This window comes from Phaenicophaeus curvirostris, chromosome Z (assembly GCF_032191515.1).
Source record: "Phaenicophaeus curvirostris isolate KB17595 chromosome Z, BPBGC_Pcur_1.0, whole genome shotgun sequence".
NCBI lineage: Eukaryota > Metazoa > Chordata > Aves > Cuculiformes > Cuculidae > Phaenicophaeus > Phaenicophaeus curvirostris.
In genome coordinates, this window is record NC_091431.1 from 51,503,915 (window position 1) to 51,516,811 (window position 12,897).

Sequence of the window (12,897 nt, forward strand, 5' to 3'; positions counted from 1 at the left end):
TTTATGGAAGTGTTGAAGACAGTTCTGGGTAGGGAAAACCAAGAGTTACAGAAAGCTCTTTTCTGTTGTGCTTTTTGTATGCGTAGTTCTGACTGCAGTGGTCAGCATACCAGGACACAGTTTTCTTCCCTTTGCTGTTGAGACCTTTTTTCATTGTAAATCAAATGTATGACAGATGGATTTTCTTTTAGACTGTGTTAATCTAGGTTTATGAGAAGCTCATAATGGAATTGTCATTTTGGAGATGGAGAAAGAGGTGGATGCTTACAGCCTTTTTTAGTGAAAACAAACCTTTTTTTGGGTTGAGACAAAAGCTGAGTATTATATATGATGCACTGACGTAAGTGTTGACTTGTTGCTTAAATACATGTGTGTACGCTTACAGAGCTGTTTTCTCTTCTAGGATCCTTCTGTTACACAAATGACAAGAAATGTTCCTCCAGGGCTGGATGAGTACAATCCTTTCTCTGATACAAGAACAGTAAGCACTTTTTTTTTTTTCCTTCTGTAGTCATGCTGTTAGTCTCTATAGGTAGGATTTGTGAGATCTAGGTGGGATTGTTTTCAGAGTTTGGGACTGATGTTCTAAAATTTGCGATGAGCTAGCTAGAGGTAATGGGAAGTGTTTAAGAACAGATAGTTCCATGAAGTATTTATTCGGAGTATTCAGTAGGTAAGTTGCCTAAGTGAGCTTTGACCTCTCAAGGAAGAATGGCTCTCAGAAAAAACACCAAAACAGAACTGAGTTTTTCCTCTGTTCAGTACAAATTCTGGTAGCCTGTCCATGTGCTCTTCTGAATTTTACTTGCTTTAATGCTTGTGAGTGTGACATGCTTCCTCAGTGTCTTACTGTTGACTTCAGTTTCACTTAATGATAAGTGTTGCTCAGAATAAGAAAAACATTGCATTTGAATACAGTCCACAGGCAATGAGTAGTTGTGCTGTAGTAAAAGGAATAGTTTGTGTCCAAGAAACACTGCTGGGGTTTGCCTCAAATTTATACAGTTTTAATTTGCCTTGTACTTATTTTCAGCCATAGGGGGGAAATACAGTGAATGAGGTAGGAAATTCATATTGTAACAGCATTTTTCAGTGGGTACTTTTGATAGTGAGGGTCTTGTGCAATATTATCAAAATTTGTAGATGACTACTGTCTGTCAGTATAATTTATTAACGTTCAAGTACTATACTTTTCAAATATAAGCTTGTTTCTCATGGAAAGCGTAGTGCTGATTGGGAATAATGGCATTTGAGTCTTTAAAACGCAAAAGTGAGGTTTCATACAATGTTAAAATGCTGGACTGTGAGAAGCTTGTTTTTCAATGTATCTTCGATCAGGTGTTTAAGGCAGAGAATTTAGAATGAGCAAACATGTTAAATATATCTCCAAAATTTTTTCTCCTATTTCACAGTATTACTAAAAATGATCAATTTATCTTTCTGAAGTTATAAAGACAATAGGTCTCTTCCAAAAAAAAAATTCTAGAGCTATTCTGACTATTTTTTACTACTTGCGTACGTATTTTAATGTGCAGCTCTGTGGGAAGACTGAAGCATATGGCTAAGGTTGTCTGGCTTTGAACAGTCAGCTTTGCATGTATAATAAATTCTATGTAATTATATGCATTCTCAGGAATGTGCTTAGGTGTCTGAAGATACACTCAGAATTCCCTGTGTTTACCTCTCTTTTCCTGCTAGCTTTGTATGCAAGAGAAGGGCGTACTATGCATGTGCAAGTAAATGTATGTGACAGGAGTGAGGGAAGGGACAGTGAAAGTTAATACCTTCAAGAATAGATGAACAGAGGTAGAAGCAGGGTCTGCAGATTTCAGGCTTGGAGGTCTACAGTGTTCTTCACAGTAGGGATAGAAATTACTCTGCATTCTGTGTGCTGCTCAGAGCAAAAATATCCAAACAGTTTCTGGGAAATTTGCCTTTGTTGGAGAGGTGAGTCACCTTGAACAGTTTTGTGCAGGTAGTCCCACTTCTAACATCAGAAAACCGTAATGATGCTAGTGAGCAGAAAGGATACAAGCTGGTGGTAGCAAAGTATATCCTGTGGATTTTTATGCTCTGTAGTTTGAAAATTGGTTGTCTGTCAGGCTTAAAATGATGTTTGTTTCACTGCAAGTAACACTGTATTGTTTTAACTTTTAAGGAAGTTGAGAATCTATACTTCAGTTAAAAATCCAAATTTCTAGTGGTAGTGGTTAAGGTGATGTCTTGCAGTCTGTAGCATTAACACAGCATTAACCTTCTTTTCCTCTTCACTCCAAAGTTAATAAAGCATGCTGGATGGCAAGAAATACCCTTCATTGCAAATCCAGACAGGGGTGTTTCTTCTGTGAGAAAGTGGCTTCGAAACTCTGAATACTAACATTTGGGTTTTTAGCTCAGTTGTGTTCTCCTTTTGCCGAGGGAGATGCTTCCTTTCAGTTCTTTCTTGGTTATCAGGATAGAACAGAAAAACATAGAGTAAATTCTACTTTTTCTCTGCATTCCTTATTCTATTGGGAGTTTTTTAGTATTTCAGTGGATTCACCTTTTCTTAGTCAACTTATATCCTCCACATCTGCAATGGGAGATCTTCTAGGAAAATAACATGAGGAGGAAAAAGGCGTGATGAGCAAAGAATGGGCATAGAAGGTGTTAGGTCTCAACTGTCACCACCTTTATATCTAACATGAGAAATCTGGAATGGGTTTTTTTTTTGCTCCTTATCAAATTTTGAAATATGTCTTGTTTTCAATTGTTAAATGAAACAATTTTTTCAGTGTATAGTATAAATGTCAGATTAAATATCATTGTGTGCATCTTCAGTGGTTTTGTCTCCAGCTCTAGCAGTTACCATGGAGATCACTTTGTGTCTTTTGTCATGTTTCTGAAATCAACAAGAAACAGATGAGATTAGACAATTAGCATTTCTGCTTCATCATTCAGTGAAACTACTGTTAATGACAGCCATCAGTCTCCTCCTGCTTCTGCAAATTTTGCTAATGCTTGTTAAAACTCCTCTGAGCACTCTGTATATATGTATAACGTGTCTAGACATAGTAGTGCAAATAGCTGTCATTTTCAAATTGTTGCATTAAAATGTGGAAAAACATCCTTAGAGTTGGAGTTTTATTGTTTATAAGTGTGTTGGGTTTGCATGGCAAGGTTTTGGTAGTAGGGAGTTTACAGGGGTGGCTTTTGTTAGAAGATGCCAGAAGTTTCCCCTGTGTTTGATAGAGCCAATGCTAGCTGGCTCCACAACTAACCTGTGTCTGGCCAAGGCTGAGCCTGTCAGTGACAGTGATAGTGCCTCTGGGATAACATATTTAAGAAAGGTAAAAAACCTGCTGAAGAACAGCAACTGGGAGAGAGGAATGAGAACATGCGAGACAAAATTCTTCACTGACCTTGGTGTCTGCAGCAGGTGCCAGAGCGGAGATTCACTTGCAGCCCATGGCGAAGACCATGGTGAGGCAGACTGTCCTCCTGCAGCCCATGGAGGGCGAGAGTGGAGCAGATATCCACCTGCAGTGTGTGAAGGACCCAACCAGAGCAGGTAGATGCTGAAGGAGGCTGTGACCACCATGGGAAGCCCATACTGAAGCAGGTTTCTGGCAGGATTTGTGACCCGACCCCGGGGAGGACCTGCACTGAAGCATTCTGTTCCTGCACTCTGTGGAAGAGACCCCTGCTGGAGAAGTTCATGAATAACTGCAGCCTGTAGGAAGGACGCATGTTGGAGAAATTTTCAGGGTAATGTCTCCAATGAGAGGGACTCCACAGTGGAGCGTGGGAAGGCTGTGAGAAGTCTTCACCCCAAGGAGGAAGAAGGAGTGGCAGAAACAATGTGTGATGAACTGATTGCAACCGCAATTCCCTGCCCGCTGGTGCCAGTCGTGGGAGGAGGAGATAGACAATTGGGGAGTAAAGTTGAGCCTGAGAGGAAGGGAGTGGTGGGGAAAGGCATTTTAGGATTTTGTTTTATTTCTCATGGCCCTGTTCTGATTTGATTGGTAATAAATTAAATTTAATAAATTAATAAATAAATTAATAAATTAATTAATTTCCCCAAGTTGAGTCTGTTTTGCCCATGATGGTAATCGCTGAGTGATCTCCCTCTCTTTATCTTGACCCACAAGCATTTTGTTATATTTTCTTTCCCCTTTCCAGCTGAGGAAAGGAAGTGATAGAGTGGCTTTGGTGGGCACCTGGCATCCAGCCAGGGTCAACCAGCCATGTCAAGGTACATATTTTAATGGATTTATTTTCAGTAGATTCCTAGGCAGCTCTTCCTGTCTTGCATCTGAACACAGTGAGGTGTTTATGGGAAACCAGACTGATAATCTGCATCTGGTTTCTTTTGGAAGTCTTTTCCGTGCGCACAGTAAACAAACTACTTTACACACATGGGGATATCTATTCAAAAGAGGACTTCTTGAACACTTTTATCCAACCAACCTCTTCTCTTCAAAAAAGGTCATAATAATTTGCTGCTTCCCTGAGTGCAGCTGTGAGAACAAGGCATGAAATAAGATCTATTCCAGAAGTACGGTTTGGAGTACGAACAAAAAGGGGTTTGTAGAGTGAAGTTGGTTGAATTTCCAGATGTAAGTACTTTATTGTAATATGTCAGTGAGGCTTACTGGAGTAAAGTCTCCAAGAAAGCAGTTGACCTAGTTGCCCTGTCCAAAAGTGGGTGGTATATGATGATATGATAATGATATAATAATGATACGATAATGATATCACTTGATGGCTGGAGGTTAGTTAAGTCCTCAGAATAACAGTTTGAATAATTATTGATTGAGTTACACCCTTGAAAAAGCAGATTTGCTGTCTGTCTGTCTTACTGTGAATGCCTTGTCTATCCTGTGCAGGCTGTAAGTCAGTCTGTATCACTCTTCCATACCCAAATATCTAAGCCATCAAAGTACATGGACAGACAGGTATGACAAAATAAGTGCCAAGTCATAGTTTGCAAGAGACCTCTGGAGGTCATCTTTTTGAGTTCTCCCTATTCAAAGCTGGTCTCCAAATCACATTGCTCAGCATCTTGTTCTGGGGAGGTTTGAATATATATGAGGATGGAGGTCCTGCAACCTCACTGGGCAATGTTGCCAGTTCTTACAGAGGTTTTGGTTTTTTTTTTTCTCCATAGTGTCTAATTAGTTTGCTGTGTTCCAGCAAGTAATATGGTGTGTAACAAATTCATGGATGGTGTAGACACACTTGCTGTAGCTCAAAAATGGCTGCTTTAGGTGCACCGTAAGAGGCGATTAACTGTGCTGGCCTTTTGCTGCTTTTGTCAAGTGTGTGGATGGGGTAAGACAACCTTTAGAAAAATTGAAGCTGTCTTCAAAGAAACGTAAGAGCTTAAACTCTGTCAGGCTTGAATATCTGAGAGCCTGAGCTGCAAATGTGGAGGTTGTTTGTGACATGAGTGTATGAGTGCGTGAATCTTGTAGTGAAAGTCAAGGATGAAACCTGTATACCAAGTAAGAGAACTCCAGATCCAGACAGGCATATCAGACATGCTGAGGGCCTACTGCCCATATCAGATAGCAAGTCTAACACTGTATAGGTGGCCAGCTAGCATATCGTGCAGCCTAAGCAAAGTAGAGAATTGGGAGAACCTTGTATGTAATTAGTACCTTATATCAGTGCCATATAATGTGTATGCTGTTGCCTCACATCTTCGATTATGTAGCACTAGTGAGCTTTCTGATTGATTCTTCTACTCTTAAGCATATATGCCTGTTCCAGTCATTAGCAGCACTGCAGGCAGTTTGCACAAAATGTCTTTCAAAGATGAGTATTTTTAATTCATTGTTCAAATATTTTCTAGTCTAACAATCCAGTTTGTTACACTATTACAGGTAATACTACTATTACTGTTACTTTTTACAGTATTATAGGAGGGCTGCTGAGGTCCTTGCTGGAGATAATGAGCAGTCTTACTCATTATTCTAGCAGGCAGCTCCTTACCAGTTATGCTTTGAAAGCAATTGTTACTTGAGCCACAGAGCTACAATAATTAGACCTTTTGGGGTTTTTTTTGGCTTTTGTAGCATTGCTTTGGGGTACAGTATATAATACATAAGAGGTTTTGTTCATTAGCTTTTTGTTACTCTGATGCAGGTTTTGCATCTCATGTTTGAAGCAGAAGATAAGACTCTTGAGGGTTGTTCAGTTTTTGTAGGGGTCCTTGTGCATGTTTTTTTCCTTATCACAGAATGCTCCAACATAAGAAAGAGCAGTACTGTCTTTAACCGGCTTCATAGAATCATAGAATTATTTAGATTGGGAAGCACGCTTAATATCATTGAGTGCCACCATTTACCTAGCACTGCCAAGTCCACCCCTAAACTATGTCCCTAAGTGCCACATCTGCCTGTCTTTTAAGTACCACCAGGGGTGGTAACTCAACCCTTTCCCTTGGCAGTCTGTTCCAGAGCCTGACAACCCTTTCAACAAAGTAATTTTTCCTAATTACTGATCCAAACCTCCCCTGGTGCAGCTTGAGGCCATTTTCTCTCATCCTATCACTTGTTACTTTGGAGAAGAGACCAATGCCAACCTCACTAGAACCTCCTTTCAGGTACTTGTAGAAGGCAGTGAGATCTCCCCTCAGCCTTCTTTTCTGCAGACTAAACAACCCCAGTTCCCTCAGCTGCTCCTCATAAGGCTCCAGCCCCTTCACCAGCTTTGTTGCCTTTCTCTGGACATGCACCAGCACCTCAGTGTCTTTCTTGTGCTGAATGATCCAAAGCTGTACACAGTATTTGATGTGCAGCCTCACCAGTGCTGAGTGCAGTGGGATGATCACTTCCCTATTCCTACTGGCTGCGGTATTCCTGATACAGGCCAAGATGCTGTTGGTGCTCTTGGCCACATGGACACACTGCTGGCTCACATTCAGACAGCTGCTAACCAACACTGCTAGGTCCTTTTCTTCCAGACTTTCCTCCAGTCATTTGCCTCAAGCCTGTAGTGTTGCAGGGACTTGTTGTGACCTAAGTGTGGGACTTGGCACCCAGCCTTCTGTTGGCTTCATCCTACAGCACTGAGTAATCCTTCTTAGGATGAAAAGCTTAAATCAATGAGAATTTCTGAGAATTGAGAACTATCTAATATCTCAGTATTCTGTCAGGGCCTGGTTTATAAGAAGGAAAGATAATTTTGAAATGCTGGAATCAGCTGATGTTGCTGATACGCTGCACTGTCTCACACAGATGTGGCATTCATTCAGGCATGATATTTTCTTCTTTGTGTATTGCATTTGTACCTTTCGAAATGTGGTTAGCAAAGATCCACTTAATGTGGACCAAGTCATAATTTGTCAAGTTAGAGGTATTTAGTTGATTCCTGCTTTGTTTTAAGGTGCTTTTGTTTTGAAAATACCACACTTCTCAGTATTTTTGTTCTTGATTTGCGTATTATTTGGGACAAGTGTTTCTCTGTATTACAAGATCACAGAACAGGGAGATCTTTGATGTTGCAATCTCTGCACAAAGTAAGAATTGTGGTTTCCCCAAAGTGTGTTTAAGAATGAAATAACTTCATGGTATTGCCAAACTATTCTGTTGTAGTAAAGTTCAGTTGAGAAATTCAATCTAGGCGCTAGTTTTTTCCTTGGTTTGATAGCTACTGGTTAACATCCCACATGATAGAGAAATGTGGAGAGTCAGAGAAGATGATAAAAGAGAATGAGATTTTTAAAAAGCTCTAAGTTGTATTCTTGCAGGTAATTACCGAGTGAATGAATTGCCCGTGATACTTAAAACTAGATACTGTGATACATACTGGAGGAATAGTCAGGCAGTGTATTATAGCTCTGAATAGAAAAATGTAATATATTGCATTGCTTCTCTAGTTAGCTAGGTGATAAAAGCCTTTTTAAAGCAGAGAGCTGTGGAAGACATTACTAATAAATGGTATCATGTTTCAGCATATGAATTAGATCACTGTTGAATCCTGCAGTTCTTTTGAACAGTAACTGTCCTTGCTCATATTCATGTCTGAATAAAATTAAAATTCTGTTTACTTTCTACTGATTCCTAAAATTCCATTTATGTTAATGGAAAGTAGTGCTGTGTAAAACCAAATAAGCAGAATGCTGCAGCACAGAATGTAGTTCTTTTTTCTAAAGGTTATAAATATTGCAGGCAGCACATCAGATTTTCAGTTTATCAATAACAGTTCTTTTAAAGCAACTGGATTGTTCTTGCAGAGTTAATGAGAAGGTGTTTGTTAGAATAGGAGACTTTTCACTATAATTGTGTCTTGTTTTCTTAGCCTCCTCCAGGAAATGTGAAAATGCCTAATGTACCCAGTACCCAGCCAGCAATAATGAAACCAACAGAAGAACCAGCTGCTTACACACAAATTGCAAAGGTTTGTCTATAGCTTTCAAGCACTAGGTTCCTTTTAATTATAATTATTTAAGTACCCTTCAGGAGTAATGTCTTTTATAAATAAGCATTACTTTCCCAATGTTTTATGATAATTAAAAACTGCCTTTAAGTAACTGGTTAACACATGCAATGTTAGGTTAGTCTTCATACATAATTGGAGATGCTTGCTTACAGAAAGCAGACTTGGAACATTTAATTTTTGTTCATATTTTTTATCAATATCTAACAATGTGTATTTTGTTCAGGAGCATGCCTTGGCCCAGGCAGAACTGCTAAAGCGTCAAGAAGAACTGGAGAGAAAAGCAGCTGAACTAGATCGCAGAGAAAGGGAGATGCAGAGTCTCAATCAGCAGGGGGGTATGCATGAAAAAAAAACTTCTGTAAATTACAGAAATATAATTTTTTTCTTAGAAATTGTTTTACTTTTACAATGACATTCTGAAACAGATCAGATAGGAAAAAAGAAGTTTTATCTTGTTTGAGACAGTGCATGCAGTGAATAGAAACTGGCCTGGCCAGTGCAGATTTTCACTATAAAAATTTTAAGTGTAGTCTCTGTTACATGTTACTTCCTGCTATCAGTTGTTTTTATTCTAGTTTAATATCCAGGTAATACAGTTGAATAGAACTGAATCATTTTGAGAAGAAGTAAAAGGAACTTAATAAGTAACAACTGTTTGGTTTCTCCTCTGTCAGTATTTATATCTGTTGGAGAACTTTACTGTTTTGAAACACTTTATTATCTTTTGCTATGTTACAGAAGCATTATTCTATGCAAATAGCAAAAATATGTATTCTATTATTAATCTTTTATTAGTTTTCCATCTGACATTTTGGAACTCATAGTCAAGATCACTATCTCATTTTGCCACAAACTGTGAATGTGCTGCACAGGTTTGTACAGCAATTTAAAAAATTAGATGATTTACATCCTCTTACCTGAAAATGCTTTGCTAGAAGTAAGTCTGTGGGAATATTATTCATTTTCAAAAGGAAGATCTTACTGAAGTTAGGAAAAAAAACGGTGACTGTGTGCAAGGTTGACTTTGTGCAGTCTTGACATGTAACTGGAATTCTGTCTATTTCCACATGTGCTGGATTTTTTTAATATCCAGTGGTACAATTCCAGGTTGCGTAACTGCATAGTCATTCAGATTTTATAGAATGTAATGGAGTAGAATGGAACATGATAGAATATGTAGGTGGAAGGGATCTATAATGATAATGTAGTCCAACTGCCTGACCATTTCAGGGCTGGCGAAAAATCAATGCATTTTGTTGAAAGCATGGTTACTGAGAGCCTCTTAAATACTGGCAGGCTTGGCCCATCAACCAGCTCTCTCGGAAGCCTGTTCCAGGGTTTGAACAGCCTCTCCATAAGGAGGTGCTTCCCAGTGTCCAGTCTAAACTTCCCCTGGCACAACTTTGAACCGTTCCCATGTGTCCTATCACAGAGAGATAGGACACATGGGAATGTCTGGAGAGAAGAGACCAGCACTGCCCTCTTCATTTCTCCTCTCATAAAGCTGTATGGAGCATTTACATGCCAGACATGCTAGATTCTGGGAATAGGGAATTGCTGTTCTACTAAGGAGAAGAGTCATGGTGATATCGTCCCTTCACTAAACCATTTTTATTTTCTCATTATTTGTTCTTTTCAATCTCTTTATTAAATCTCTGTAGTTCTTCCCCCAGATAATGATTTTTTGGTTGTTTTTCCTTCTCCTTATAGTGCCCTTCATCTAATTTCACTTTTAATTCACATTGGTGGTCTGGATTGATTACTTTTCTGTACTTTAGGGACAATTTTGTTCATCTGTGCCTTAGGGAACCTAATTCAGATGCCCCACGCATGTTTCAGGATATCTCTGAAATCAATTTTTGTTATTAGGTCGCAGTTGTTCTCATCAAATTGCTTGAAGAATCCCTGAAGATTCTAAAGGATTCTTTAAGAAGGCTGAACAGAGGAGAGAGCTGTTAAAGCTTTAAAGATACTAGTTCTTTACCAAATGACTGTTAAAAGATACTGCAAATTAGGAACTATATGTTGTTACTGAGAACAATGTGCTTTTCCTGTTCATATTTTTTCTTTAATGCACTTGCTTGAACTCCTTTGGAAACACTGTAGAGTTGTATTCAGTGGAGAAAAAGGTCTTTGGCAATGCCCTGCATATTTGCATTCGATCTAAGACACTGGCTGCGCATGCTGTCTTCATACACAATTGACTACAGAGCAAAATTGTACTTGCTGGTAGGTCGGCTCAGCTCAGTGCCTTCGATCTTCTCTTCTCAGGTTCTATGGAGTATTGCATTTGAGCTAACTAAAGTGTGTTGCTTCCTATTTCTGCTAGTTCATTTTGGCATGCCTGAAAATCCCTTTCTGTTCCTGCATGAAGCTGATTTGGGGGTGTCTACATTCATAGTATAAACATGCTGCTGAAGTTAATGTTAATAGGCCTTGAGATGGTAACTTGTGTCAAATGAGGTAACTGTTGAACTAGCACTTTGCTTGTCAGGATGCAATCTTAGAATGTGACTGTCAAAAGTCTATAAATAAACAGGTGACTTGGTTTTTTGATCTCAGACCATCTCACCAAGCTGTATTACAGTCTTAGTTGAAAATTTTGAAACTTGTACAACAGCAGCAAGAAAGCACATGAAATACAATTCTTAAATAAAAATCTTTCCATATCTCTGTCTTGAAACTATCAGTTCTGAGAGAAATAACCATTTACTGTGGACTGAAGGTCCAAATTATTGGATACTTTTCACTTCGGAAATCCCAAAGTAGTTTTTAATATGCATGGGAAAGTTACTTGATTACCTTCTGTATGCTCCCTCTGCCAGTCACCTTTTTGGAAAGGCTTAGTAAAAAATTCAGAAGAAGAAGCAGAAAACTTGATACTCAGTGCTTTGGAACTGCTTGGGCAGAAATGACAGCTTCATCTTGTCTGAAGTGCCAACTGGAAATAATTCTGCAAGTTTTCTCCTCTTATCAGATGAACTCCTAGTAAAGATAAAAATGTGATTCAAGATAAAAATTGCTAGTAAAAATTTGTCAGAATCTGAAATAAAGGTGCCTTTGGGTTAGTCTCTATTTCAGCTCCACTCTTGGAACACAGTGACTAATGTATCTCTTGCATCCAGAATTTGAAATGCTGTGGGAAAGGTTTGTTGCAGTTACGATCTCAGTTGAATCTCTTAAGTCTGTGCTTGGTATGACCTGAGTTCTGCAGAATGTATACTCTTGCCTGTGAACAGATCAGCGTACAGAAAATCCAAGTGTCTCATAGTGCATCCTCTGTGGTATCCTCACTCTGTCACACAACTCTGTCAAAATACAATGATGCTGTAGGGCATCTTCTTGTAACAAGAAAGTAGTTTAGACCATTTTAGTAGCTGCCTGGCTTGAGGCTTGTGGGCTTTTAAGTAAAGCTTTGACTGTAAACTATATTGGGAACTGCTTCAAAGTATTTGAGGTAGCTGAGTGTTAAAAACATCGGGACTCCAAGAATAAAGAATGCTTTTCGCTCCCCAGTTTTTGTATTCAACAAAGTGTGTGAGTGTGGTGGGACTTCAGGGAAATGTGTATTTAGAAGTCAGAGAACTCTGAGAAATTGCCTTTCTGTCCATATCTGCCTGTTCTGTGAAGATGTCTCTTTTCTCATTATTTTGTAGGTACTGTCAGATGCCTGGTTGGTGTTTAACATGGATGAAATACTGTACTTTCCTTCATCCATCTGCGCTTCATTGTATCTTATTTCTGACGCTTATTTTTGGTGTTGTGTGAGGATAGCTGATGAAACTCTTGGGTTTTGGCACCCCAGACTATCAATGCAAATTGAACAAGTCCAAATTCGTATCTCTTTGTACTATATAGAGATTAAAACTGTATTATAAAGCTTTTTTTTTTTTCTTCCCTCTGTTTTGCAGGTAGAAAAAATAACTGGCCACCTCTTCCCGAGAATTTTCCAGTAGGTCCTTGTTTCTACCAGGACTTTTCTGTAGACATTCCTGTAGAATTCCAGAAGACAGTGAAGATTATGTACTATTTGTGGATGTGTAAGTAGTTTTTAAAAAAAAAAAAATAAAGTCTTTATTCAGACTTGATGACACATATGTGCTACTTTGGCTCTTGCAACATCTGCAATGAGAACTTTTTCAAACTCCAGCACTCAAATATTGAAGCGAAACCTTTTTGTTAGTTTAAATTTTAAAATTGTTGAATTATTGCATAGAAACTTCCACAGAAAAAAAGGAGAAGGATTATGCGAAGGCAGTTTGGATATAGTATGTTGCAGTTTTCTGGTTTTAAAGTAGAGACTGCCCAGGGAGGTAGTTGAGTCACCATCCCTGGAAGTATTTAAAAGACAGGTGGATGAGGTGCTGACGAACATGGTTTAGTGGTTGATAGGAATAGTAGGACTCAATGATCCTAGAGGTCTTTTCCAACCTGGTGATTCTATGAAGTGTGCTCTTATGCACGTGC

At 38.9% G+C, this 12,897-nt stretch overlaps 1 protein-coding gene across 1 annotated transcript in view; it reads left to right on the plus strand.

The window, feature by feature from the left end:
- The window catches only part of SCAMP1 (secretory carrier membrane protein 1), a 40,462-nt gene that overhangs the window by 12,106 nt on the left and 15,459 nt on the right, over positions 1-12,897 (plus strand). The window contains exons 2-5 of the mRNA XM_069880743.1: positions 404-481; positions 8,290-8,388; positions 8,654-8,765; positions 12,342-12,470. Of these exons, the coding sequence (XP_069736844.1) occupies positions 404-481; positions 8,290-8,388; positions 8,654-8,765; positions 12,342-12,470 (418 nt within the window). The remainder of the gene's footprint in view (positions 1-403; positions 482-8,289; positions 8,389-8,653; positions 8,766-12,341; positions 12,471-12,897) is intronic.